The 26569-nt window shown below is 40.3% G+C and overlaps 2 protein-coding genes and 2 long non-coding RNA genes across 19 annotated transcripts in view; 2 read left to right on the forward strand and 2 right to left on the reverse strand.

Annotated features, from left to right (window-relative positions):
* The window catches only part of RABGAP1 (RAB GTPase activating protein 1), a 67052-nt gene extending 65106 nt beyond the window's left edge, over nt 1-1946 (forward strand). For both annotated transcript variants that reach the window (XM_027470902.3, XM_027470903.3), the window contains one exon: nt 177-1946. In XM_027470902.3, coding sequence (XP_027326703.1) covers nt 177-299 — 123 coding nt within the window. In that variant the 3' untranslated portion in view covers nt 300-1946. The remainder of the gene's footprint in view (nt 1-176) is intronic.
* On the reverse strand, nt 914-11571 carry LOC119713087 (uncharacterized). Of its 2 annotated transcripts, none has more exons than XR_005259951.2 (2): nt 4646-11571; nt 914-3802 (listed from the first exon to the last, which is right to left on the reverse strand). It is a non-coding gene; the product is annotated as an uncharacterized lncRNA (long non-coding RNA). The 2 variants fall into 2 exon arrangements; XR_011803984.1 differs by having other exon boundaries at nt 4265-11571.
* A 774-nt stretch (nt 11572-12345) lies between these two features.
* Nucleotides 12346-26569, reverse strand: part of STRBP (spermatid perinuclear RNA binding protein) — a 67767-nt gene continuing 53543 nt past the window's right edge. For 7 of the 14 annotated variants that reach the window (XM_027470905.3, XM_027470906.3, XM_072025269.1 and 4 more), the window contains exon 18: nt 22500-23495. In XM_027470905.3, the coding sequence (XP_027326706.1) occupies nt 23401-23495 (95 nt within the window). In that variant the 3' untranslated portion in view covers nt 22500-23400. Of the gene's footprint in view, nt 22474-22499; nt 23496-25079; nt 26099-26569 lie in introns of those variants that run through there. The other 7 variants (XM_027470909.3, XM_027470908.3, XR_003501038.3 and 4 more) reach the window with 6 other exon arrangements.
* LOC139999017 (uncharacterized) overlaps nt 15744-26569 on the forward strand; it is a 32789-nt gene continuing 21963 nt past the window's right edge. The window contains exon 1 of the long non-coding RNA XR_011803985.1: nt 15744-15872. This is a non-coding gene — a long non-coding RNA (uncharacterized lncRNA). The remainder of the gene's footprint in view (nt 15873-26569) is intronic.

Consider the following 26569-nt stretch of genomic DNA (forward strand, 5'->3'; position numbering starts at 1 on the left):
GCTTTTTTTTTTTTTTTTTTTTAATCTGGTTATATTACTTTTAATTTATGTAAGACTCATTCAGCTTCTACAGTAGCCGAGAGATTGTAGATGTCCTATAGCCTTCTAAGTTTAACTCCTGTAGCTTTGTGTTGTGAATGCATACCAAATTAAAGAAATTACACTTCTGTTTGCAGGATTTGGAACACCATTTGGGTCTGGCATTGAATGAAGTACAAGCTGCAAAGAAAACGTGGTTCAACAGAACAATAAGCTCTATAAAAACAGTGACTGGAGTCCAAGGAAAAGAGACTTGTTGAAAAGCAGTTTGGTCAAACACACCTTCTTAACACAACACCTTTTGTTGCCTTCCTTGGCCAGATGTTTAATTCTGTGACATGAGAGGACCAGAATGTAAATACAATAGAAACACAGCATGTCAGGATTTCAATAGGTCAGTGATAAAAAAGATGGAAACACAAAAATGGCTTTATTGCTAGACACGGGATCTTCATACTACTGATATTTAACAGGTGATGTAGCTAGATTGAAGCTCTTCAGAGAAACACTCCATTCTGCGGTCTGGCTGGAGGCTTTTCACAGACTAGGTACGAGAACTTACCAAACCCTAATCGTTAAGTTTACATATGATAGGTTTTTTTACAGTTATAATCTTTTTTAATATTTTATTTGAAAGGAAAAGTGTCACTAACAAAGTTTAAAAAAAAAAAGAAAAAAAAAAAAGAAAAAAAAGAAAAAGAAAAAAGATAACTTTAACAAGAACTACATCAGTGCCAGAAAGCAGTCCCCAGAGGTAGGATACGGAGAGTAGGAGGTGACATGTTTTGCTTTATGAATGGGGATGATGATTTCAGCATTCCTGTCGGAGCAACCCCACTTTGTTTTAGTTAGATGCAGCATCCATCTCTCTGTGTTTGGCATTTCTTTCTGTTACTAATCAATTCTATGCAACTCTGGGCTTTTTTTTTTTTTTTTTGGCATGGACTGCCAAACAAATTCACAACCTGAGGTTGGGAGCCTTGTCTAAGTGCTAGACAAGAATAATCGGAATTCTTGGCAAATTTCCGTTTCACTTCTGTGTCATATTGTTTGATCCACATATCAACAGCGTTAAAATCCCCAACACCAGAACTGCTAATAAGTACTAATTATGTGGATGGTCTGACAATTAAGTCTTTTTGTTTGTTCTTTTTGTCCGTTTTTGTTTTGTTTTTGTTGTTTTGTTGTTGTTGATGTTTTGTTTTGTTTTGTTTTTAACTGGCTGTAGCAGGCCTTCTGTGAAGCTCTGAGAAAGCTTCCAGGATTTAGTTTTGCACATAGGTATGAATGGGACAAAGAAACAATAAACTGAGATATATATGAGGCAAAAATCACTGCGTGAGTGTAGCTGCGAGCATCTATAGCTGTCCAACTGGCTTCCCTGTTAACATGTTCAGAGGTTGTGTAGGTCATTTTCCACGCTCGATGCAGTTGCACTAATAGGTGCTAAACGTGCTTGGATTTCTTATTCTTTGGATTGTCTTGAGTTCTCACCAGAAAGCTGTAGAATGGAGTTTGCACCTTGTAATTTTTTTTTAATTTATAATGGTTTGTGTTATGCTGAAGTATCTATTGCATCAGTGGATAAATTTTGTGTGCAGTGTGAGTATAAGCTGGTAACAATAAGAGGCACTGGTTTGTATATAAAGATATTTGGTTTATTTTGTATTTCTACCTTTTTCTTGTTTACTGTACTAATGCTAGCTAATGTACTCTGTAACTACAGAATAGAACATGCTATGTCCAAGCTTTTTTCCTTAACTGCATACATTATCTCTATTGTTTAATACCAAAACAAAACAAAACCTGTAACTCCATCAATATTAGATGCGTGGACATTGTGGTAGCATAGTTGCAGTGTGTATACTTTATGAATTGAAATATAAACTAGTAAAATTGTATAACTACTTTGTTGTTTCATTTCATTTTAACAGGAAATTCATTAAATATTTTGCAATATGAAACCAATTTTCTTCTTAAAATAGAAGCATTAGGATCTGCAGGCTTCTGTAAGACCAAAACTATATTCCTGCTGCAAAGGGCTTTGCTAAAAAAGACTGCATGTTCTTCATGTTGCCAACACTGCTTTATATAATAAAATCTAGGTTTTGCTTAGAAAAAAAGAAACTGCAAAAATGACCTTGTGCAGCTTGAGGCTTGTGACTCAGTATTTCTCAAATATGTCCAATTTAGAACGCTTTTTTCTATGACCCTCCAAATTCTGCTTGGATCTGCAAAATAAATGTAGCCTAGCTCTGCTTATCATCAGGAACATAAATTCTGTGGGGTCAAGTGTTGTTCACATCATCTTCACTAGGATCTTCTAGTCATAGCTGAATGTAGGGTTTAGCAGCGCAACCGGATGAATGCACTAATTGGGTCACAGTGCAGATCAGGCTCCCCTAACTGCATGTGTTCTGCAGAGATAACAAGGAGTAAAAATGTATTTTTGTCACCAAAATGACTAAAGGTGACTCTGAAAGCAGCCCTACTCTGGGAAGCTGTTATCACACTGTCATTTTTCTAACCATACTTTGCTGTAAGAGAATGGTATTATAAGGCTGCATGTAGTCTTTGCTGCTTTCTTTCACAGACTGGTATCCCTTGGCAATTTCAGCTCTGCAGTTTCTCAGTAATTACACCTTTTCGAGAAAGTTTGAAGGCAAATAGGTGAAAGATGGGGAAGAAGAAACAACCAAAGACCAAAGGAATTAATCCATTTGCCTTTCCCAAGGGGAATGGTAAATAGTATAGCTTCCTTTCCTCCAAAAATTAGGTACTTAAAGGAGGGGAAGAGTTGCTTTATTCCACTAAGTAAACATAACCTAAAAACTTAATGCAGCATATATTCCTTTTAGTATGGCCATGGAATGTGGATTTTGATGCTCAGAAATGAATGTTACCAGTATATTTCACATCTGGCTCCATCTAAAATATTCACAACTAATTAAGAAAATTGGATCCTCCATTGAGAGGCATATCTTCTGAATCTTAGTTACATGTGAAATACAAGGAAAACAGGTCATTTTGAAGAAGAGGAAGATGAATTTACAGATATTCGAAACTATGTATTAGCAAGGTTAAAAAAAAACACATTGTGTCAAAGCTGCTATAAGCTTTGTATTTACAGGCATGTAAGCAAAGAAGAATGAATGTATTAGTTAGCATTTTTGGCATTAATAAGATGTCTAGTTATCTCCTGGTAGTTAATTATCTTTCTATTCACATATGCCTCTCAGCTGGCTTTGTGCACAAAACTGAAAGTAAGTGCCACTTTTTTTAAAGAGTTTGGTGTGGCCCAGGCTCCAGCTTTGCGTGTTCTGTGCTGCGTCATTGCGTTCCCAGGGTTCTGTAGCGTTGGTAGCTCCAGTGTTACGATCTCCTTTCTGTTGCAGATCTTCTGCTTCTTGGCTGTGCAGGGTCTTCAGATGGAAGTGAATATTCTAGATCTATCAAAATCTTTACCTTTAAGTGTTGCTGGTAAGCCTTCTTGAAATTTATATAACCATCTCCTTGACTTTTTTTAGCTGCCCTTCTTATCCATGGCAGTGATATAAAGTTCCTGTTATCAAGAGGAGGATTTCACTCCATCTGTTCAACAGCTTGGCTCGTGTTCATCCAACCTAACTTTAGACTCTTCACGGAGGTGCCTCACTTAAGAGCTTAATCGGCCTGGGTTGCTCGGCAGTCCCTGGGCATGCCGGCCCGCGTGCTGCGCTGTGACTGAGCGAGGAGGCTAGTGGCAACCAGGTGCATGAAGGCTCTGCTTAAATCAAAAAATAATAATGAAAATAAGGCACTGTGTACAGCAAGAATTGCTTTCTAGTTTAGAACCCCCCCCCCCACGTTATTTTTTCTTACTGTGCATTATCTTTCCTAACCCTAACACTATCCCTAAGGGCAATGAAAGACTGTACAAAAACCTTTAATAGAGTTTTACTAGAATTTACAGGTACATGTCCAAAATGACTTTGAGGAATGAGAATTTGATTTGGCTGCATTTTCTGCATGCTAATGAAATAAAGTGTAATCCCATGCTGAAGGACTGTTCTGAGGATAATCCAGGCACACAGCTAGAGTCCAGTCACAGGGATGGTGGGAAAGCATGGACTAGGTATGACTATGTTTTAAGAAAGCATCTTTAACGTTTGTAGCGTTTAAAGTCGTGTTCTCCTGCAATGGTGTAAGGTCTTGCTGAACATGGGCTAAGTGGAACCGAGCTCACTTTGGAGCCTCACACATGGCTGAGGGAGGGGCAGTGAGAGCCCGGGGCCGCTGCCATCTCAAGGGCGCTCCCGGTTCCCGCCTGAGGAGGGGGGGCGTGTCCCGCGTGTGGCAGAGCGGCCTCTGATAGGCCGCTTGCTGATTGGCGGCAGGAGCAACCTATGGGAGGCGGCAGCTCGTGAGGCAGGTGCTGAGGCGTTGCCCACAGGGCTTCCCCTCCGCCGCCATTTTGTGAGGTGAGGGGCACTGGTGAGTGAGGCGCAGCGGGGGCTGTGGGGCAGGGCCGCGGGTGGTCGTGCTTCAGAGGAATAGCGTGCTGAACGTGGCAGGGCATTAATGGCTGTTGTGGAAAAGACATATATGTACACATTTTCTAACTTACATGGCATTTATATTGCTTTGCCCTCGTGCTTGTCCTCTGTAGGCCCCCTGGGTTGAGGAAGGGGTTGGGTCTTCGTGTGGTGTGGGATCAGCACCTGCTGTTGCAGGGGGTGGTTTTTATGTCATTTTGTCTCAGTTGCAGTCAGGTTTGTTCTTTTCTTGTGCCAACTTTGCTGAGAGGTGAACTGAGGCCTCCTAACGTGACAAGCTTTGAAGTAGGACTTGAGAACTGGCAAAGCACCGTGCGCTCAAACCGTTTGGTTCGTGATGTTATGAGCAGTGCCATTGTGCCCACGATGAGAACCCAGGGAAGTCGCTGGCTGCTGTGCAGGGTGAGGCAGATCCTGGTTTCCTCCACCCTTTGTGGGCTCTGCTGGGTGTCAGCTGTGTTCTGAGGCTGGATGTAAAGAAAGCTGGAATAAGAAAAAAGCCCTACCTCTGTAAATCTTAAAATCACTGAGACAATGGTTGTACAGGTGTGTAAAAGGAAGCTATTTCTATGCAGAAATTATTTTTTTACAGGTAAAAAATCAATAGCCTGTGTGTTTTCACATCTAATGCATACAGATGCATTTCTATAGGGTACAAACTGCTGTAAATAGAACTTTTCTTGTTTCTAATCCTGAGGTAATGGGAGGCGAATATGACTTATCAGATATTCTGAGAACTGCAGAAGCAGTTTGTTAAGCAATTCTTTGAAATTATTTTTGTTTTTAATTGAGTAATTATATTATGAGATTTGGCCCAAATTGGCATAGATGAAATTATTGCAGATGGTACTGTAAAAATTCTGGACCCTGCAAGACTTCTAAAGAGCAATGTTAAATAACAAGATTCTTAACAGAAATAATCTTTGTTAAATGATCTTTTAATGCTTAATTAAAAGTTTGCCATACTTGCAGGGAGCTAAAATCTATTTCAATAAAATTCAGCAATTAGGCAATTCAAGCAATGAACTATAAAAGACAGGATCTGTCAGGATGCCAAACAGCATCCAGCCAGAGATGCAGATTTCAAGATAAATATTATCTTGGTGCTGTCTTGTCCTTACTATGTGTATTATTCAGTCTGCTTGGCATATCATATTAATTCTGGATATCAGAGAAGAGTTAAAGAAGGAAAACCATGGCCTGATGTTTATTTGTTATGGAATCAATTTGTTAGTCTGCAGCAGCAGAGACAGTTTTAATGTGTGCTTAGGCTCTTCTCAAAGGCTCAGATCATTAGGTCTGGAGTTTTCCAAGGAATCTGAGGACAGTAGGTGCCCAGCATTAGCAAAAGCCTCTGTGTGAAGCCTCATTTCCTTTTAGCAAATCCAAAATCTACAATCTATGAGATAACCAGGGGTATTTACAAGACTAGGACATTCCATGTTAGTGTCCTGTGAGTTTCTGTTCTGAAAGCTGTGTTGTTATAACCTTGTATGAAAAAGATCTGCTAGGATGGAGTGTGTTTAAATTTAAGTATGTATGAAGTAAATCTGTGAGATGTATTTGTAGTACATCTTGGACTTGGCTTAGTGTACTGATAAGTTTTTCTGCTGCTCTCTTGCTTTAATAGTACTGCTTTAGATATGAGGCAAAGCATACTAGAGCAAAATTTTAACCATGTTACGGTGAAAAAAAAGAATATGATTAAAAAAAAATCAGCTTAATTAAAATGTTAAGACAAAAGTATTTTTTAATCAGCTTTAGTGATGAGTTAGTTAGTGTGATGTGACCTAAGTTGTTTGTTTGCTCTACTGTGATCCTGCCACATGGGCCTTCCATGTGCAGATAACTCTGTACGTGGCTGTCTCCAGAGGTGGTAAGTAGAGTATCGGCTGGTTTATAGAAATGAATACACTGTTTTCGTTCCAAGGTTGCAGAGTTTCTCCTAATCAACAGCTCATAAGACAAATGTCTTGATTTGTAGCAAGGTTCTGTAGTGCTTCAGGTAGAATCACAGCCGCTGCGGGCTCTCAGACGCCAGAAGGTGCAGAAGTGATGAGATTTGCAGCCTGCCAGATAGGAAGCAGAAGCCCTCATGCAGAGTGCGCAGTTAGCGTAAAACCATGAATACATCAAAGTTGTGTGTTTAAACTCCCTGCTGTGAGCATCTGTTAATGCACAGAGTTGTCTGTGATCCAGGGTAAGGGGGGGCCTCAGAGCCACACTGATAAATGAACTTTGGGAGGTGACACTAGAATGATTCCTGATGAGGTTTTATGATCTGTTGTGTGGCCAGTTGATCCCATGTAGGGAAAAGAAAATTCTGCAGATTTCACTCAGCTTCTGTGCATGAGAAAAGGCAGTAAAATACTTGCTGAGATGAGGCTGAGAGCTGTGTTTGCTATCAGCTTTCACAGTGTGAAAGTTTTTTTATCAGTTCTTTAAGAATACTGTAGAAACCCATTGTGGTTTTGGCACAGTTCTTGGCTGACAAGAAAAGAGGGAAGTGACTTAATGCCTTCTGTGCCCTGAAGGCTTGTACTAGTTTAAAGAAGTGGTTTTATGGTAATTTAATAACAATGCGCCAGATCAAATGGATAGGGAAGAGGAGGAGAATGAAGGCTTTAACAGAGTAGTGTGTGTCTGAGCTCTCCACCTGCCCGGGACATAGTAGGGCTGCTGCATAATCCCACTGAGAATCACTTGTGGAACACGATCTTGTCTAGCACAGAGGGGAAGGGACAGTGTTCCTAAGAGGTGATGACTGTGCATCTCCTTAAAGTGCTTTTTGCATGGTACGGTGAAAACCCCAGCATGCCAGAGGGGCTATGGAAGCCCGTGCCAGACTTCTGTGAATTATGAATGAGATGGCTGCTGCTAGTACAGACATGAACAGCAAACTGTAGAGCTCCTGGGTGCCGTCAGTCTCAGCAGCACAGTAAAAGACTGAGTTTAGAGTCAGGTAGCTGCTCAGCAGCCTGCTCTGAGCTCATTTCAATGTCTTTAGATGTCACAGGTACTGCTGGTGCACATGGTTAGGGCAGAGTGAGAAGGCCAGTGGTAAGTAGCATAACTGGGAAGCTGCAAATCTTGTCCAAGTCTTCACTCATTTGTTCCCAGGGAGATCTGTTTAACATGTTTGAATTTAACTTGTTCGTCATCTTTCACTTGAACACTGCTTCGTTTTCCTAGTCTGGCCTGTTTTGTTGTTCTTTAAGTTTTGCGGGGAGGATATTGTCTTTTCCTTCAGGTGTTTAATTTGTACTTTGTTCCAGTAATGAAACAAAGCAGTTGTAGTCCCAGACAGCCCTGAGTAACCCTTGTGCCCTTCGTGAACATAGCAAGCAAGGTGAGAGAATAAATAGAGCATAAAATATCTTGAGATAGCTGCTCGGACATGCAGCCCAGCCTTGGTGGACTGGTTCCACTGGGCTTCTTTCAGTGTTCTAACAGATGCCTCCTTTAAGGAGCTCAGCTGTATGCAGAGAAAAATTAGTGAAGGAAAGATTGGTATAATGGCAAAGAAGTTGTGATGCTCAGCTTTCTGTACAGCTAGAGGTACGAGGGAGAGATTTTATTTCTTTATTTTATTTTATTACATGGTGGTATCACTGCTGTGGTTTATTGATTTCTGTGCCTTCTGTCTCTGGATACAAAGCTGTTGTGTAGGAGCAATCAGTCCTCAGCCAGGCACAGTGCCGGCAGGGCTCTGCTTTCGCTCTTCCTGCGATAAATTGCCCCGAATGAGAGCTGGCAGGTGGAGCTGAGGCTTGCAGACTGCCTCCTGGCTTTCTCTGAAGCACCTTTCTTCTTAGACCACATAGAAATGAAGCCCTCAAAGTCACTTTGGACCAGGCTACTCATCTGGGGTTTTAAACCTTTAAAACTTTCAACCTTTTTAAACCTGGTTAAGAAACCAGCATAAGAAAGGCTTTTTGAATAACTGTCTTAACAGTAAATGTAACTAACAGTAGATGGAGAAAGCTCTCTTCATACTTACCTGGTCACTGGGACTTGGTCTCACTTTTGTCTTTCAGCTGTTTATTCATTGCTGAAACTGAGGCACCCACAGATCTCTGCAGTCCCCAGGCTGCAGGCTATGTATCTTCAGCATTTAACAACATCTTTCATTAAAATAGGGATAACTGACCTGCATTTTGCAGCTGATAGCCCTGTCCCCAGGCTCTTTGTGCTGCATGCAGTGATTCTGCTACACCAAGCCCTGCAGTGTCACCGTGTAGGAGTTTGGAACTGCTTTGGAGGGCAATGTAATTTGATTTGCTTGAGCTGTAGTTTGTCTTCTGCTGTAATCAGAATTGCCTAGTTTAAAAAAAATCCTTTTGGAATAACTTCTAATGAGCAGGGGGCTGAGTCTGCTCTTTCTGCGAGCAGGAAATCCTATCTTTGGTGTGTGTCAGCACCTAAGGAAGGGGCACTAGAGGGAAGTGTGAGTTGTGCTAGGGTGTATGACCCTTTTTGGGGATCCAGAGGCCTCTTCAGGTTTTTGCTCTGTGTTTGTATCTGGAACAAGAGAGGGCCTTTTTGTACTGCTGTGACAGGAGCACACGCAGGCTTTTTGTACCTTTACAAATCTGCTGGAACGTATACCCCAAAATGGGGATGAATTCAGGGCCCTGAAAATGTTAGCAGCTCCAGTTTCTTTCAGTGGAGTACCAAGGATTGGGCTGGCAAAAGGGAAAGATAATTTACAGCTTGGCAAGAGGGAAAGAGCTCTTTCTAGCTGACTTGCTGGAACTCAATCTGCAGCAGAGGACCAAAGTCAGCATTAAGTGGTGAGCAATTAAGCGAGGTGACATTTCTCATCTCGCAGCAGGGGTGCTGTTCAGAAAGAATTGGTGCTAGCTTGGCAGAGGGGACAGGCATGGTGAAGGAATTACTGTTGTGATTTATTGACAGCTAGCCCCGTGAGGATGGGTGGTACTTGAGTAAGCCTCAAATTCTGGTCGGGAGCTGTGCAGTGGTGAGGGAGATTGCGTGGCACTGGGGAGAGCAGGGGCTCGGTGGTGGACCTGATGCAGAGTGCTGAAGTTGTGTGTTGGATGACATTTTGAGGACTACATCGGCATCCAGCAGGTAGCTCCATGGTCGGGCTTCTTGCCGGCTCCCTGCAGAACAAAACGGGTTGCTCCCATGCTTACGTCTGCAGTGGGTGACACGTGGGGGCTGTAACCAAGCTGCCCGTCTCTGCTGGCAAGGTGTGGCTCAGACTGCTGGCTTCGGAAGTTTTCAGAGACCTGAACGCTGAACCAAGAGCCTTCTGATCTTTTGTCAAGGAAACCTGGCAACATGAGTTGTGTCTAGCAGCCTTGTGGGAGGTATCTGTGAGCCTGGGGAAGGCAGACATCCTTGTTTGAGGCACTATCAAGATCTCTACTTCACTCTGCATTAACTGCTTTTCCTTACCATTTTCCAGTTCTTTTGAAACAGACCAGCATTAGAGGAGACCACCGTGAGGGATGGTTTAGTGGCTGCTGTACACGGGCTGTGAGCGTGCTCTTGAGTAAATAGGAGCCACCAGCATCCCCGCTGCCTGGGACAAAAATTTGCAGCTGGGACCTGTTCTGTATTCATGAGGAAAGGGAACTGATGCCTAGATAAATCAAACTGCATCAGTAAGTCAAGAGGCAGTAGGACACGGAATGTGCATTATTTGGTGTTGTGTGCTTATTGCACAATGAGACTAGAGCTGGTTCTCTGCATTTTGGGGCAGGTTTAGAGATGCATCAGGCCACGTGGAAGCGACAAGCTGGGTTGCTAGTTACATGGACATCAGTCAATAAATCATTTATTCAGCTTTGTTTGTATCAAATACAGTTCTTTAAGTTGATGCTGATTGCACCAAGAGAAACCAGGCTTTCTGCCCGTTAAGAAGCTGGTTCCTGCCGCATGGTCCCTTCCGTGCTGTGCCTGCAAGGGATGGGGCTGGTACAGTCCAGCGACTGTGGGCTGCTGAAGAGTTCCCTGCCTGCCTTTAGCCCCAGGCTGGTGGCACTGGGTGTTGGCGTGGTAAAGACATTGCGTTACCCAGAGAGAAAGCAGACAGACTTGGGTGCTCGTTTGTGGTTCCTTTTGGTTGTTTGGCGGGGAGTAGGTGGAGCAGTGTTGTGTCCATGGGGCCCACAATGAGCAGCCTCCTGTTCTACGCCAAGGCTCCATGCAGCTGCCTCGGCAAGTTCAGGTTAGCTACAGCAGGACAGGGAACGTCAGTCGGCGACCTCAGGCAGTTTCACAGGGAGGAAGGGTGGCGTGCTAGCCTCCCTTATTGATCTGGAACCAAATCATACTGCCTTCTGTGTGCCACTCTCCTGCCTACCCCTTGTTCCATTCCTCTGAGGCCACAGCTATCCGCCAGCTCCTGGAGCGGACCCAGGGCATTTCTGTAGCTGGCACTGAACAGCACTTGTCAGGCTATGGCTGAAGAGCTGTCAGCCTTCCTGGCACCTCTGCGATGCTAATCCTGAGGTAGCTTTCTGAATGACCTCTCAGTAAGCCAGGCAGCATGTACAGAGGCACGGTATGATGTCAGTGTATAGGGTAAAGCGGCCTCTGTTTCAGCCAAGTGTTAATGGTGTTTTTTTAAATGGTTAAGGCCAGTTCTTTATGGCTCTTACTTGCTAAATATTTGATGCAGCTCTGCATTTTTAAAAGGAAACATGGTTTAGTCAGTTTTGGCACAGAGGTCCCTCAATAGCTCTTCTGTGCACAACTGACTTGTTTGCCTCACAACAGCAGACTCAGCTGGCTGCCCACTGTGTTGTTGAGTACAGAAGTCACACACCACGTCTTACTCCCAGTGCCATACATGCTAAACTGTGGGTTTCCACAATTCTCTTGTTTAAGAGAGCTCTCAACTATAGTCAGCTCACAGTGGTTTTAAAACCTTCCTCGAGGTTGAACTCCTCTGAATTTGATTAATGAGCTCTGCACTTAGACTTGAAAAGCTGAATTAAAGACCATGAAAAGACTTTGAAGGAAAGGTAAGGCCATCTGGTAAAACACCTTCTCTATCTTGGTTTCTAGACTAAAAGCGTGTTCTCTAACTGCAGACACCTGGACATACACATGTTCAGTAAAGCCTGCCGTGGGATTCAGCCTCAAGCAAACAGGCACACAGTTCTCCCTCTGCCCTTAGGGCCTTCAGTGGCTGTGGACAGGGAAGTGGCTTGGGTTTGCTCCAGACCTCAGAGGGCAAACCAGGACCACGGGAATTGAATGTTCTAGGAAATGCAGTGAAGGGAGAGCAACAAGAATAGAAGTTTGAGAAAGAACTTAACATTTGTGTAATTTATATTTTAAGAAAATAAGCATCCCAATTTACCAATTAACTACATGCTAGAAAATGAATGTTTTTATTCTGAAGTACAGGTTGCTTTCCTGGCTAGTCTCATTGCAGCCTTTCCTGAGCTTTTGTTACTGCTGCCACTGGCTAGCACCAGGCGGTGTTTCTGTGCAGTGGCCCTTCACGTCAGTGTGTGTGTCAGACATTAGTCCTGCATGCTTTATTCACCTCTGTGACGGAAGGCATTCCGCTCGGTACAGGCGGTGTAAATGTGCTTTACGTTTCCATCTCCGTGACACAGCTCTGCTAACAATCGCCTCTGATCAGACCGCAGCCTTGGAAGCCTGTCTTAGCCTCCTGCCTAAAGCAGAATGGACTTCTGTGGTTTGGCTCCCCAGGCTTCAGAAAAACCTTAAAGCCAATTTCCTCACTGAAGACAAAATAATTAAAAAAAGAGTCATAAGGACATAATTCCCATTTACAGAGATAAGCCTTTATTGTGTGCTATTGGAAGCAAATGGGACATGGTTATGGTTTTATATACAGAGAAGTCCGTAGCATTGGGTTACAATCAGTGGCAAATGAATCAAGGTTACAGTGCAAATATCGGTGTTGTGTACAGTTCAGAACAGTGGCTGGCATATAAACCACAACACAGAAGCCAAATGAAGCCAAGTGTACTGGGTACAGCATCACATGAGGAAGCAACTTCATGTCCAAAGAGCATTCCATTTACTTTACATTTGCAGGCTTTTTTAGCTAGTGAGTACGTACAGCTCACTTTATTAAAAATATTTAAGATGCCTCCTGATTTGTAAAGTATTCTGTAATTAGACCACAAGGATCTCCTGTACTTCATTTGGAAATTTATTTCTGAGTAACTTCTTTTGAGAGGGAGACTTATTAGGAAGAAGGATGGAATTGTCCACCGTACTACTTAACTTATGGAATTTGGTGATAGGATTTAAGGTTTAGATAGTTCAAAGGCCATATTTTGTATTATTCAATATCATATGTAATCTTAGTGTAAAAATAAACACTCTGTCCTCTATGGATAATTAAGTCCATCTGGTGGCTGCAGGTCAGACCTCTCTATTGGTGAAAGAGATTTATAAAAATAGTCCTTTTCTTTAATGTTTACTATGCTGACCCACAAAGGAAAAGTGAAATTCATTCAAGTCTAGAAACAGAAATACAGTACAAGTGATTTATAGAATTGCATTCCTTCCCTCTGCGAGCTTGCTGAGCATGAAACACTGCCCCAAAGCACTGCCTCAGTCTTTTTCTTGTCTTGTAGGCGTAATTGTCATCAGAAAAGGAGCACTGCACTGCATTGCCAGAGCTCCTGTCTGCCTTGCAGTATGCATACTCTTAGCAGTGATCTGCCTCCAGATGATCCTTTGTTTAAAAAAAAAATTCTTCAGGTGGATTGGTGGTGGTAGTTTGGGTTACACAAGGGGGATATTTTAGCCCAAATTAGCAGTAATTATTTGAACAAATTAGACTGACAGTGAATGGTGGATGGAAGCTCAACTGTTTGGGGAACAAAAGGATTGTGAGATGAGTTGGACTTGGAAGACACCAACCTTTCCTCAAAGTCACCAGATTCACATCTCCTTCCCATAGATGTCCTCATTAAAGGGCAGGAGTTTTGGCGGTACAGGTTTCATGCTCAGCTTTGTCACTAAGACCTGGGTGGGACTTGAGAAAGCATACAGCCCAGCGGGGGTTGTGCTGCTGTGTTACTGCAGCACTTCTGCTGGGTGCCCCCACAGCAGCGCTGCTCTGAGAAGTGCAAGTGTCCCAGAACACCTGGGCCAGCTGGAGGACAGGTGACATTCTGCAGTGGAAGCAGTAGTTAAGCACCAGTTGTTGGCCCCTGCAGAGGCTTGAGAGGAGAACAGAATTGCTTTGCGGAGAGCTCATCGACCTAAAAAGCTTAGTCAGTTTGATCAATAAATACTGCTCTAGGGTTAGGATCAGAAATAAGACACTGAGCTTTGGAACTGGAAGACGGCGTCAACTTCCTTTCTTTTCCGGCCAAAAGGAGACTATCTGTAAAACACTCATCCTTAAGGGCCTTTGTGTCACCTGGTTTGTAACTCACTAAGCACATCTGGATGTACCTGTCTATTTTTTTCAGGGAAGAATAGGTGTATGACTGGACAAAGCTTCAAGGCTTTTTTTCTGTTTTTTGTTTTGATTTTTTTGTGTATTTAAAAAAAACCAAAAAAACATCTGTTTGGTGTTCTGTTGTCCCTGAAGGCATGTTTACCCACTCTTAAATTATGCAGCATTGCCCAGAGAATGGCTCTGTATAGTAGAATATGCTCTCAGCAGTACAGCCTCCATTTTCGTCCAGTACATTTCCATGCAATACGTGTTACTGGAAAACTACACTTGTCTTATCCTGTTACTTTGAGCAGGGAAGCAGGGATACTAGTTTGAAAACACAGGAAATAATCTGTATGGTAGAGTTGTTTCGTTATTAAATTTATATCACTACTAATTTTCCAATAGCTGTGCTCTTCAGCGCACAGCTATTCTGCTTTGAGTAGTATCACTTTGCAACTGCTTATAAACAGCCCTTTATGGAAATAACGAGGAAATAATACTTGCTTCTACACTGACCACATTTTACTTTGTTGCAGGATGATCTTGCAGAACTCTAACTTATACTGGGAGTGCAGGAATACGCATATTTCCATATGCATAGATCATTAAATTGTAACAGTGCCAGTAGTAAAGCAAACCTGCCATGATGTTCTGTTCCTCTTAATTAAGCTTGACTTACATGTGCCTGTTGACTGAAGATGCAAGTTGGTGTCCACTGCTGAGATGACACAGTACCCTGAGTAACTTTGTGTTGATTATGCTTATAGAAGCTTGTGCTTTTCTAAGAACACAGAAATGAGCACAAAGAAAATAAATAAGTACGTCAGGTTGTTTCCATGGAACACTGTTAATTGACTTATTTGCAGCAGTTTCGAAGCACAAAGCTGAAACTTACCTTCTGCTCTACTGCCTTAGAAAAATTACTGTGCTATAATTAACTCCCTTGTAGCTTAAAAGATAGAAGCAGATAAAATGTCTTTTCTGGTAAGATGAACTGATCTTGTCATAACTAGTTATGCCAGTATTAGTGACCTGAAGTATGTACATTACAACATGTAGCTGTGGGAGCAGTATCAGCTTTCCTTTGTTACCATGCTGCTCTTCTCAAAGGCAGGTTGTCTAGAATACCATGGTCATTGTATCAATAAGTTACTAGTATTCCTTTAGGGAAAATTACTAGTATTCCTTTCCCTGACAAAATTCAGTTGTATGCTTTATATACTGCATGGAGGAGTCTCCCTGTTGCGGATAACAATGCATCAGCAAATACAATTTTAAACTACAAGTGGGTAGCTTTAGATTAGATATGAAGAATGGGCTTGGAGTATCCTGGTCTAGTGGGAGGTGTCCCTGCCCATGGCAGGGGGTTGGAATTAGGTAATATTTAAGGTCCCTTCCAACTCAAACCCTTTTGTGATTCATTGGATTGCTCCTGTTCCTCTTTCCAACCTATACCTGTTTATTGAAGCAGGAAAAAAGTATAATCTGCTCCAGCAGATTTTTAGCTTGTAATATGGGTAGCTTAAATCTCTTATCTAATTTCATACAAGCTATAGAAAAAACAATACCATTTCCTCATTGCTCTTGGTGTACTAAGGCTGCTGATTTACCACCATAGACAAATGTCCTGTTTTTTCCAGAGACTGTATTTATGGCCTTGGAAAAGGCAGTGCAGCTTTCCGTGCATCTTCCTTGTCTACTTAACCTAAGACTGGAGAGGTGCACTCTACCTTCATTGTTTTCTTCTCTCTCTCTCTCTCCTGCCTCAGTCCATTCTACCAGGACCAGGTGCATTCAGCAAGCAAATGTGTGTTCAAGTAGAAGCTGTGCTACACCTTGCAAACTGCAAAGCAGCATAAGGCACCTGGAGCTTCTAGATTCAGGTAAGAGGCAGGAATGAGGCTTAAGTTCACATACTATTTTGGACTTAAACATTAACTGCAAGTCTGACTCATTCCAAGCCCCCTGTACCAGTGGATAAAGGATAATAGACTACATTCCATTAATACCCTTCTAAACTACATTCAGTTAATACCTTCTAGTGCAATTTGTTCTAGTAAAGATAAGAGTCCGTAGGTTTTCACAAACACACACTTCTGGCCAGTTTGAAGTTTACTTACACAACATAGAAGAGATTGTACCTTTATCTCATTGCCACAAACCTTTGAAGTTGGAAATTGGATACATTCAGTCCCATTTCGTAGTTAAAAAGTTTATATAGTCTTTAAATTCTTCAGGTTTTGTTTATCAGTGGATTATTAGTTAAACATGCAGGAGAACTCACACTGAGAAGGCTTGTCCTTGCTACAGTTTCTGTAGCCTAGCTTGATGACTTCTTTTAAAATACACTTACCCACTAAACTACCTGTGGTACAGTATAGATAACATTAGATTGTACAGAGTTAAGGCACCGAATACAAGTTAAAACAACATACAACATAAGAAATTAGATTTAGAACTGTACATCTCTACTTAGCACTTTAGATTACTCAACTCCTCTTAAGTGTCAAGGTAAGCATTTAGTCTGAATGTTTTCACATAGCCACAGAACTTGGAGAAAAAAATACTGAATTTAAATCTTAATATAAGATGAACTTTTTTATTAAAAAGATCACAGAACTACTTTTAATAAGCTATTGCACTGCCTACACAGTATTAGACAGGTCTAGCAGAAAGAGCATCCTCTCTCATAGAAAACACCAGGCTAGAGGAACAGGTCTGTATGTGTCCTATTCATGCTGTTTTATTATCTTGAACATCAGTTGCACATAAATAACTGAATAACTCTTGTTTCTGTGAGTACAGTGGGAAACAGAAAGATGTCTTGGGGCACTAAAGAACCTACACACAGATAGGTATGGAATTAGATGAGAGAAGTTAAGCTAAGGAGACTTAACTTCAGGGGTTAAGTAATAAAGCAGCTTTGTGATGTGAATTCTCTTAATGTCAAACAATAAATTACCAGCTGAAGTGGTTAATGTTCAAAAGAAAATAGAGGTGAAAACTGCTGCCACAACCTGTAAGGGTAGGACTCCAGTGCTGAGTTTCTTCAGTGAATTGCTCTAAAATGACTGCAACAGCATTTCTACTTTACAGTAGGACTCAGTTTCACAGCAAACCAGATCTCCTAAAACAGGAGACTGGAACCAATGAGCTGTTAGACAAGCTGTCTATATACTAAGAATAGTGGCTGCAACTATGCTATACCTTTGCATCTCTTTAAACAAGTCAGCAAAGTATCTAATTTTTCCGTAACTTCTTCCAGCAGGACACTTGAGAGGGTCTGTGTCCTGAAAATTCAAGCTCAGTTACTGGTTCTTAAGACAGTACAACTGTACGTTAACAGAACTTCTCTGTAAGTCCAGCAGAGACCTCATTTTCATTCTTTTGTTGCCAGAGAAGAGGCCCCAGTGTGATTCATGACTGAGAACAGCAGTCTAAACTTTATATTTGTGTATCTCATCATGTATCCAAAAGAATCTGCCCTGGCAGAGGTCTTGTGCTATTTCCCAGAGCCTCAGGAAGTAGGAGCCTTTTTTTTGTAAGCTGCTGATGTGACTTGGAACTCATTTGAAGGTGGAAGACATATTTTTCCCTTTATTTATTAGCAAGCAACTGACTACAGAGGATTTATCTAAAGGCACTAAGTTCTAATACAAAATGATTGTATCTTAGCCTACAGAGCAAAGGATGCAGAGGGAAACTTGGAATTTTGTCTAAGACTCAAATATTATAATGTTGTGCTAGCTCTTAATTTACGTAGTTCTGGTGAGATGTTTGGGAATCTCATTGCTAGACTGTGATGACCCATGGACTCTTTAAGTACAGATGGAGAATTAAAAACAAAGCTAGGGACCCATGTGCTTCTACACTGTTTCTGTCAGAGATCAGTGACTGAAAACACAGGGACTGTCAGACTCGTTCTCTGAGGACATTGCTGGATTGGATCAAATATAGTACATTGAAGCTGCTCACGTTTATTGCTATCTTGGAATTTTAGAATTGCCAGGAGATTGGTGTCCCATAGTTGAACAGCCAAACAAGGAGATTTTTTTTCTTAGAACACCTGAAAAGTCTTCATGCCACTCCTTCATTTTCTACTTCCTATTAATACAAGAAACTTGTGGTCAGGGAAATTTCTCTTAGTAGTCCAATGAAAGGAAAAATGCACAAATAATTTTAGAACTAAGACAAACATTAAATAAATCTATTTTTTCTGCCAGAAGACAAGTATCCTTAAAGAATGAGTACTAGTGCCCTTTCAAGTGATCAGAGATACCAGAGTATTTCTCACAGATGTTTGCATATGAGTAAAAATAGTAGTGTCTTGGCACATTAATAAGTTTGTAGGAAAACTTGTTCCCTAAAGCTTTTCATTGGCTTATTAGAAATTCTCAACAATCTAGAAACAGCTACATAAAGATTCTGTAACTTCAGAGACTTGGTTATTTACTGGAACGCTAGAGGAGATCAGAAAAGGCAGCGGGAAGCACAGCATTCACAGAAGCAAAGGGATTCAGCTCCAGTGAAACTTAGGGCAGCAGGGTTTACAGCACATTAACTGGGAACCACGACAATTGCTGAATCATCTAATTAACTCACATTGGCTGCATGACAGCAAATTAGACAGATTAGGAACCACCTACCCAGGCACTAAATTGCCTTTGTGAGGGTTGGATTGTGTACTGTGTCCAAGAGAAATTGCTTGGGCAACAGAGGCCGCGTGTTACACAGTCCCTTCATGGGTATAGGCTGGCCTCCCTCCATCTGTATGGCTCAATGCCCAGGAATAAGGTCACCATGTTCCAGCTCCAGAATGCATGCGTAAAGTAGACAGCAAGCACTGGCAGAGAGAGGATACGATGGCAGGAAGCATCGTGTGCCATGCTTTCAGCTCGCCAAGTCCTTTCACAGTCATTCAACCCTGGTACTTTAATGTACAGGCTTTCAAGCAAAGGCTGGTGATGGAATTATGTCTCAAAAGGTTTAGGCAGATTTTTGTATGGTGTTTGTCTCATGTACAATTAAGACACTAGCTCAAGATAACACTTTCCTTCCAAAGTCACCTTGTTGCCTTAAACCCTTCTTTAGACAGAACGTGCCTGTAGAAATTTCATGTAGCTGGCAAAGTAGGATTTAAGTTCCCTTGTCAAATATGTTATTTCTTCACAAGTCACAGTTTCCTATCTGGGAAAATGACAACCATTCCAGCTGCCATTCAACCATCAGGAAGAAAAATGCTGAGGTATGGCTAGCAGTATACTGTACTTAGAGGTTTCCATCTGTGAAGACTGCTGTCCTGCACGGCCGCTTCAGATACCAATCTGACAACTCAAAAGGCTGCTTGTACATTTCTCCCTCACATGGTTCCAGAAAATCCAAACTGTTAGAAAGGGAAAGCCACTGTGTGTGATTGTGGATTTGTATGCAAGAACAGCTATATAAAAGTAAACAAAGAACAGCCTGTATTTTAATCTTGCTATTCTGTAAATAGCCTCACTTCCCTCCACGTCAACCAACCAGGCCACCCAAGTTCATATTTATACTTCCAAAGTCATTGTTAATGCCATTCATCTCTAGTCCAGGTAACACACTAAACAGGTCAGTTTTTCATTGTAAAGCTCTGGTTTCTTTTAATCCTTTAAGTGCCAGACATCATCTCCCAAAATACATACTGGCATCTGGTTAGCTAAAACTAGAATTAAGGTGGGAAGTGAATAGATACAGACTTTCCCAAGTGTCCTATTGATATGTAGTAGTTCAAAGGAACTTTTTCAGAATTCTTTTCCGTGAACCAGAAATTCAAACTGTAAAATATTTTTGCTTCACATAAATGGTACTGCAGAATTGGCAAAGATAGCAGCAGCTACACAGAGCACATGGAACCAGGTTTCCACATTGACTGCTTTATATATCCAGAAAGACAAAGCTTGGTAGCCATCAACTAACAGATCTCAATCTCTCAGAAAAGGCACTTCAGACCATTCTCTTGGTGAGGTGGATTTTCAAAGGAAACCTGAAAGTGTTAGGCAAAAGAAAGCAGTTTCTAATTCTGCCTTAGCAGAACAGTGGCTGTGATGACATTGATCAAGTAGATGTTATCCAAATCACTCATCAAATAATAGCCTGGTATTTTGGTTAGGTTAATACCTGCTGGAATAGAATGCAGTCCGTAACAGTTCTCTCAAATGCCAATGTATTAGGCACTTGTGGAACCTACATGAAAGATGTTTCAGAACATGTGAATGTTTTGCTCAAGTACAACCATGAATGAGACAGTCCTAGGCACTAGGCAGTCCTAGCACCCACATTAGGGTCTTGTCACTAACTCCAAATGGCTTCAAAACCAGGATTTAGGAGTTTCAAGTACAGCGTGTACTTCATGTCAGGAAATGGTGTCCTTCCTATTGCGAAGGCATGCAGCAAAGCCAAGGGGACAATTTTGGGACCTAAGTGTTTGTCTACTGAGCAAAAATATACCAAAGAAATTTAGTATCTTTTCATTGAAAAAGAGGAGAAGATCCAAGAAAGTGAAAATGCCAAAAAAGCAGAAGGGCAGAATGCTTACAATTCTAAGAGTTAAAAGGGTAATGACAGAAAAATATGGAAATTCACAGTCAAAACAATGCTGATGCAAACCAATACAAATGGATAAAGCTGCCAAATCCAGGCCACAAAGAGAGATCAAAGAAGTCAGTTAAGAAGTTATTAATCAGTCCTTGAACTGGACAGATAAGCTGCTTGTCAGACTGTTATCAGTTAAACCTACAAAAGGAATACTCAAGAGAAGTTCATTATAATGTGCCTTAACATCGCCTTGAAGCATATAAAACACTGTCTTTCAGAGGAAACTGAGCAGCCTGCTGCTCCACTATCAGGATTGCTTTGCCTTACAAGGCTGAACAAATAATTGAACATTAAGTGAGCTTCAGACCAAACCCTGTATTTATACCTTGAAGATAACAGCAGATGAAAATCTGCACCACCAAACAGAAAGGTCATGCTGATGGCTCATCAATTGCACCTGCAAATGTAATCAAACAGTTATGTGCTTTGGTGGGCAAGTCACTGGTAAAGTTCCTGAACTTAAATTTCTCCAGGTGCAGATACATAGGCCACTTGCAACATCCGGTTTCCTCCAACATCACTAAAACCAACAATATTTGACAGCTATTTTTCTACATCAACCTATGTATTTTATCCAGGCATATCCTGAGTTATGGAGAACCTACACATGCAGTTATTTACTGAATTTGGTATTTTCAATATTGAAAAGAAACATAGTTTATTTTTGCTGTTATATTTTGATGCAAAACAACAAGCTTTAGACTTGATTTACTACATATTTCATACCAAGTATTTTTCTGTTTTACATCAGTATAAACTGTGATAGTCAGGGTTTTTTAATGCTTTCATATCTGAATTGAGACCCTAAAACACTAATACATCATCAACCCCCTGCTTTTTTTTTTGCTTTTTTTTTTTTTTTAATATAAAAGAGTTGTTTCCAGCAACTTCAAGTACTGCAGGTACTGCAGTTGTGCAGTACTGTGCTATGCAATCTTGCATAATGTAAGGTTATATAAATGCAAATTAAAAAAACAAATATCTTAAAACTACACATATCATGTGCACCATATAAGTCATAATCCAAAATCATTTTACTCCAAGTAAAATATCATCTAAAACATTTACTACAGAACTGAAGATAATTATTTATGGAGGCCCCTGTCTTAATTTCTAGCTTTAGAAAACTACAGCCAAACAATTTATTCATGCACAGTTAGATCTTTTCCTGCCTGCCTTCCTCTCCTCCCACTGCACCCACAAGAGGAAAGCAAACCTGGCTGCTTCATGAATTAATTTGGCCTAATGTAATTTGATCTCTGCAGATTTAAACTAACATCATCAAAGTCTTTCATTCTCCGTTTGGAGTTTGGCTTTATTAGTTTAGGGAAATAATTTCTCTCTTGTTAGTTAGATAATACCACACATTCCACTTCACATTTTTATTTCACATAACTGTAACCATGGTATGGCTTTCAGTACAGGCCATGGCCAGGCTTTAGTACCTACCTAAATGTTTTCCACAAGTATGCAAGGAATGCGGTGCCTGATACACAGCATTATCAATACAGCTTTTTAGGCTGTGCTAGAGAAAGGTATCTGAAGAACAGTCTGTTGATAAAACCAAACTATTTCTTAAAAGTATTAAGAAATATATATATTATTAACTGAAACTGGAATATTTGAAGTGGCCTTGAAAAACATGAAGTTGGAATCCAAAACTGCATGTTACTTGTTTACAGTTAAACAAAACATAATAAAAATCTGCCATATACAAGATTGTCACAGGTATGTGAGATTTTTAGAAAAAATCAATAAAAATATTCTTTAAGCTTAAAATAAAATTTCTTACCTTTTACATCACGATCTCAGCTTACAGTCATTACATTTCTGCTTATTTTATACAAGTGCATATGGCTATGGAGGTCCGGAGAGAATGAGAATAAAGTGGTATTAACCTGCTGAAAACTGCTTAAAAGTCTTAACTGCAATATACAGATGTTCCAATACCATTTAAATAAACAAGGCCATTTACCTTTCAGTTATTGCTGATTACTGATTCACAATCTCAGAATATCAACATACAAGTTTAAGAGGAAAAAAAAACAACAAACTCACTAGTAAATTTAGAGAAGCAAAGATTTTGAATCGAAGATTTATCAAATACTACAATTTCCTATCATTTGGTGATGATTTTAAGAGACACAGAAGAACTATTTCAAAGTCAAATTCAGGCCTACCCTTTTTGTGCCTCATATTAATGATGTGGTAAAGAAAGAGAGAGAGAGAGAGAAAGAATAACATTTAGTTATATTTTGGAGAAAAATAGACTATTTTTTCTTCCAGCTTTTTGCTACATTTCATGTCTGCTGACATGTACAATGGTACAAAGCACTACTGCTTCAAGAGCGACCATTGCAACTGTTCGTAGCAGTTTTTATAGGAAACATGCAAATACAGTCATAGTATTAAAATTCTGAAATACTTAAATAGTGAAAGTAAATGTGGGTTCACTGCTTAAAGCAAGCACCCTATGAGGTTTAAAGTCTTGTTTTGTTCCCCCCTCTTCCCTTCTAGTGTAAAGAAATAACCAGAAGTATATACACATCTATTGCTATGTACCCAAAGAAAGGACTGTGGCTTGAAGTAAGTATTGCTTTTCATTAAATGGAACAAAGTTCAAGAAGTGAGAAACACTTTTGAGAGAAAAAAGAAAAAAAAAAAACAAAAACAAAACACCTCAGATTCCATGTCTGAAGTTGAGAAACCTCAAAACGAGCCAGTTTTGTTCTTGCTTTTAAGACATGTACAAAATGCCATTTGGAGCCACACAACCTGATGGTTCTAGAAGTCAGAGAAGAAATCTTGAGGGCCCAAGTGAATAATAAAAGGTGCGATGCTGAGAGGCTGGCAATAGGGACTGTCAATGAAAAAACCACCTACAGTGGGAAAAGAGCAGAGAAGCAAAAACTTCATGTTAATTTCAGAGAGTGGCTGAAGCTAAAGCTCCATTTAAATTTCTCTGCTCTTTCAGCTGCAAGTGGAATTTTCATTGTAAAATGGGCACTTTTAATTCTGTGAAGGTATTGAAACATCTAACACTTCCAAGGTTACCACTTTCTAAACAAAGAACTGACAGCTCATTCATATTTCAGTAAAGCAGAGAAATGTAAAATATGCAGCAAGGGGGCAAGTTTACAATGTGGTTAGTAACTCCCAACAAATGACAAAAAAAAAAAAAAAAAGACTTCTATCAATCATCTGAAATGACTGCCATCATGTTGGAAAAGAGCATAGCGCCCTCCTTGTTTTTGAAATAAGGAACAAGTTATCGGGCATACAAATGTTTATTGTGTAGAATTGGTTCAGACAATATTTTGTTAGAAATTTTACAAATCCAGGGATTAAAGAAAAAAGAAAACAGTTGCCAATCAGGGGAACTCCAAAAGGGGGGTGGGAGGGGGGTGGAACGTGTGCAGAGGAAAGATTCCTTTAATGAATATTTGATTAACAAAAATGGGCTCTTATCAGCCATGCTTTTTCTGCTCCGTGATGGCTTCCTTTCATCCATAGGCCAGCAAAATGTATTGGTGACTTAGGAGCACCGCTCAATTTGATTACATCCCCAAGACCCTGCTCTTTATTTCAACACTATCACATGGATGAGAACAGCAGGCTCACCGCTACTTGTCAGTAGAGCTGCATTTTTTATTAAAGTACCACCAACACCAAACAAAAGCGAGAGCTATGTCAGAAGGAAAACCATATAAGATATGAACACAATTCTAAGCATAGATATTAGTTTAACAGGTGCAGTTAATTCCAAGAAGAGCAGCTTGTTAAATAAGCTGCCCTTTGTTATGCTGTTCTACTATTTGTTTCCCTGTAATGGGTGGTGAAAGGGAGGAGGAACTTTACATGGCTTTAAGCACTGTTCTTACACCCTCTTCATAAATACAGCTTCCCCCTGCCTCAACAGCAAAATCTGTTGGAGAACAGAGTGTATAAATTCAGTCTTGGAAAGAGCATGAACTAAAGCAAACCTCCTGAAAAGCAACTTAAAAGAGTAGAGAAGTACAACCAGCAACGCTACTTATTTGTGGGGGTGATACCTTAATAAAGACTACTTGAATCCCTCAGTAGAGCCCACAGCAGTTTTTCTGCAGGAGTCTAAAACACATGGAGCCAGCACAGAGATGGGGCCTGTCCTGGTATTTGACAGGTGCACCCGCTCCTTATCTGAAAGGAAATTCTTTTCGTTTGAGCACCAACTCTTAAGAAAAGTACTGGCCTATGGCTGAAGTGTGTCACTTTCCACAGCAGCACTCAACAAGAACTGGGACAATTAAATAGCAAGTTTTCATGGGGACCTTGTTGCTGCTTTAGATTCTTGTAAATGTAAGGGGAAAAAGGAGAACCCTTTGTTTTAATACAAGATTGACAACTAAAATGCTTTCTGCAAAAATGGTGAATGGAAAATCAAGGGTGGGCAGACAATCTTAAAAGTGAAGAAGGCCACAAGAACAAGTGCAATTTTTTATTTTTTTTTTTGGTCAAAAACAAAAGAAAGGAAAACAAGCAGCTTTTGAGCTCTAAAGAACGAGATTGTAACATTACTGACGTCCTTTCTCTGGGCAATACGGACTGAACTGTGTATCCCTGTAATTATGAGCTCTTCTGTGGGAACTTCCTTTGTTTAGTATGTGTTTCACAGAATGTAACCTAATACAAAGAGGCTGTCTAGGATTAATTCCCTTTGCTTTGTTTGTTTTTCAGTATTCTGTGTACAAACGAAAAGCCTTCTTAGATAATTAAGACTAAAGTCACTGAGAGTTACAGGATGCTGATTTTAAAGATTCTAAGGAAACTCACATACTGATGCTTAGCTCTATAAAATAAAACAATATTTAACCCATATTTTACTAAGTTTATTACACACCATAAGATTTACGAAGTTATATTTTAACTGAAGTTTCTTTTTTTATTTTTATTTTTATAATTTTTTAAAGAACTATGCCCTGCATTAAATAACCCTACAACAAGTACAGGTCACTAACTGAATCTGTGTGACTGCATTAGGAAACAGGCAGTACTCTTGTGTTACAACAAAACAGTTTATTTGTGATCAGTGTTTTATATTCTATACATCCTTCACAAATTTAATTTTACATAATCGGATACTTCATTTAAAACGTAAGATTTAAGCTTCTAGTTCTTCCCTATAACAGAAGGCTGGTATAAGTTATTTGAAAATGAGGTAACATTTCACAGAACATTTTTTTCAAGTTTTAGAGAACTAAATTTGCATTTTGTTAAAATCAAAAAGTAGGAAAAAGATGTTTCTTTACAAATGACTTTGCTCAAGTATGTGTTCAAAGAAAACAGGATAAAAAGGCTCTTTTTTCTTCTAACATTCTGCACTGTACTGTGTTGTTCAATCAATAGGAATTAGCTTCTGCCATTTGCTAAAAGAATGAGTAGTGGGGAACAGGATAAGTTGGGAATTTCATAACTGGTAACAGAACCATTCTCTTGGGTAAACCTACAGAGAGAAAAAAGGGAGAGGACTCCAAATAAGTTCAGTGATCCAAGGAAGTCAGATATGAGCTTACAGTAGTGTTCTCATTAACCTTTTCCAGATCAGTCAATGTGACTTTAGGGTACAGGGCCCCATAAACAGTAACACTTCAACACTTTGTACTACTTCAAACAGATGGTTAGCTTAAAGTTTGCTTTTATTTTTGTCCCAGTGTTTGTTAAAATTAAAGCAAGCAGTAGTCTCAAAAATAAGAGTGTGTTTTGTTGAAAAGAGGTTGGACTTGAAGCTAGTTCATAATCTTTATGATAATTAATCTCTACTACCTTGTTCTGTGGTCGTATTTCACAGGCCAGTAACAATTGCAGATACTCTTGACAGGATCTGCTATGCATAAAAGAAAATTCATAGAGAAACTGTCCAGCAGTTTCGATAAGCTTCCACATAGGTCAGCCAAATAATTCAGTACCTACAGTA

Source organism: Anas platyrhynchos, chromosome 18 (genome assembly GCF_047663525.1).
Source record: "Anas platyrhynchos isolate ZD024472 breed Pekin duck chromosome 18, IASCAAS_PekinDuck_T2T, whole genome shotgun sequence".
Classification (NCBI taxonomy): Eukaryota; Metazoa; Chordata; class Aves; order Anseriformes; family Anatidae; genus Anas; species Anas platyrhynchos.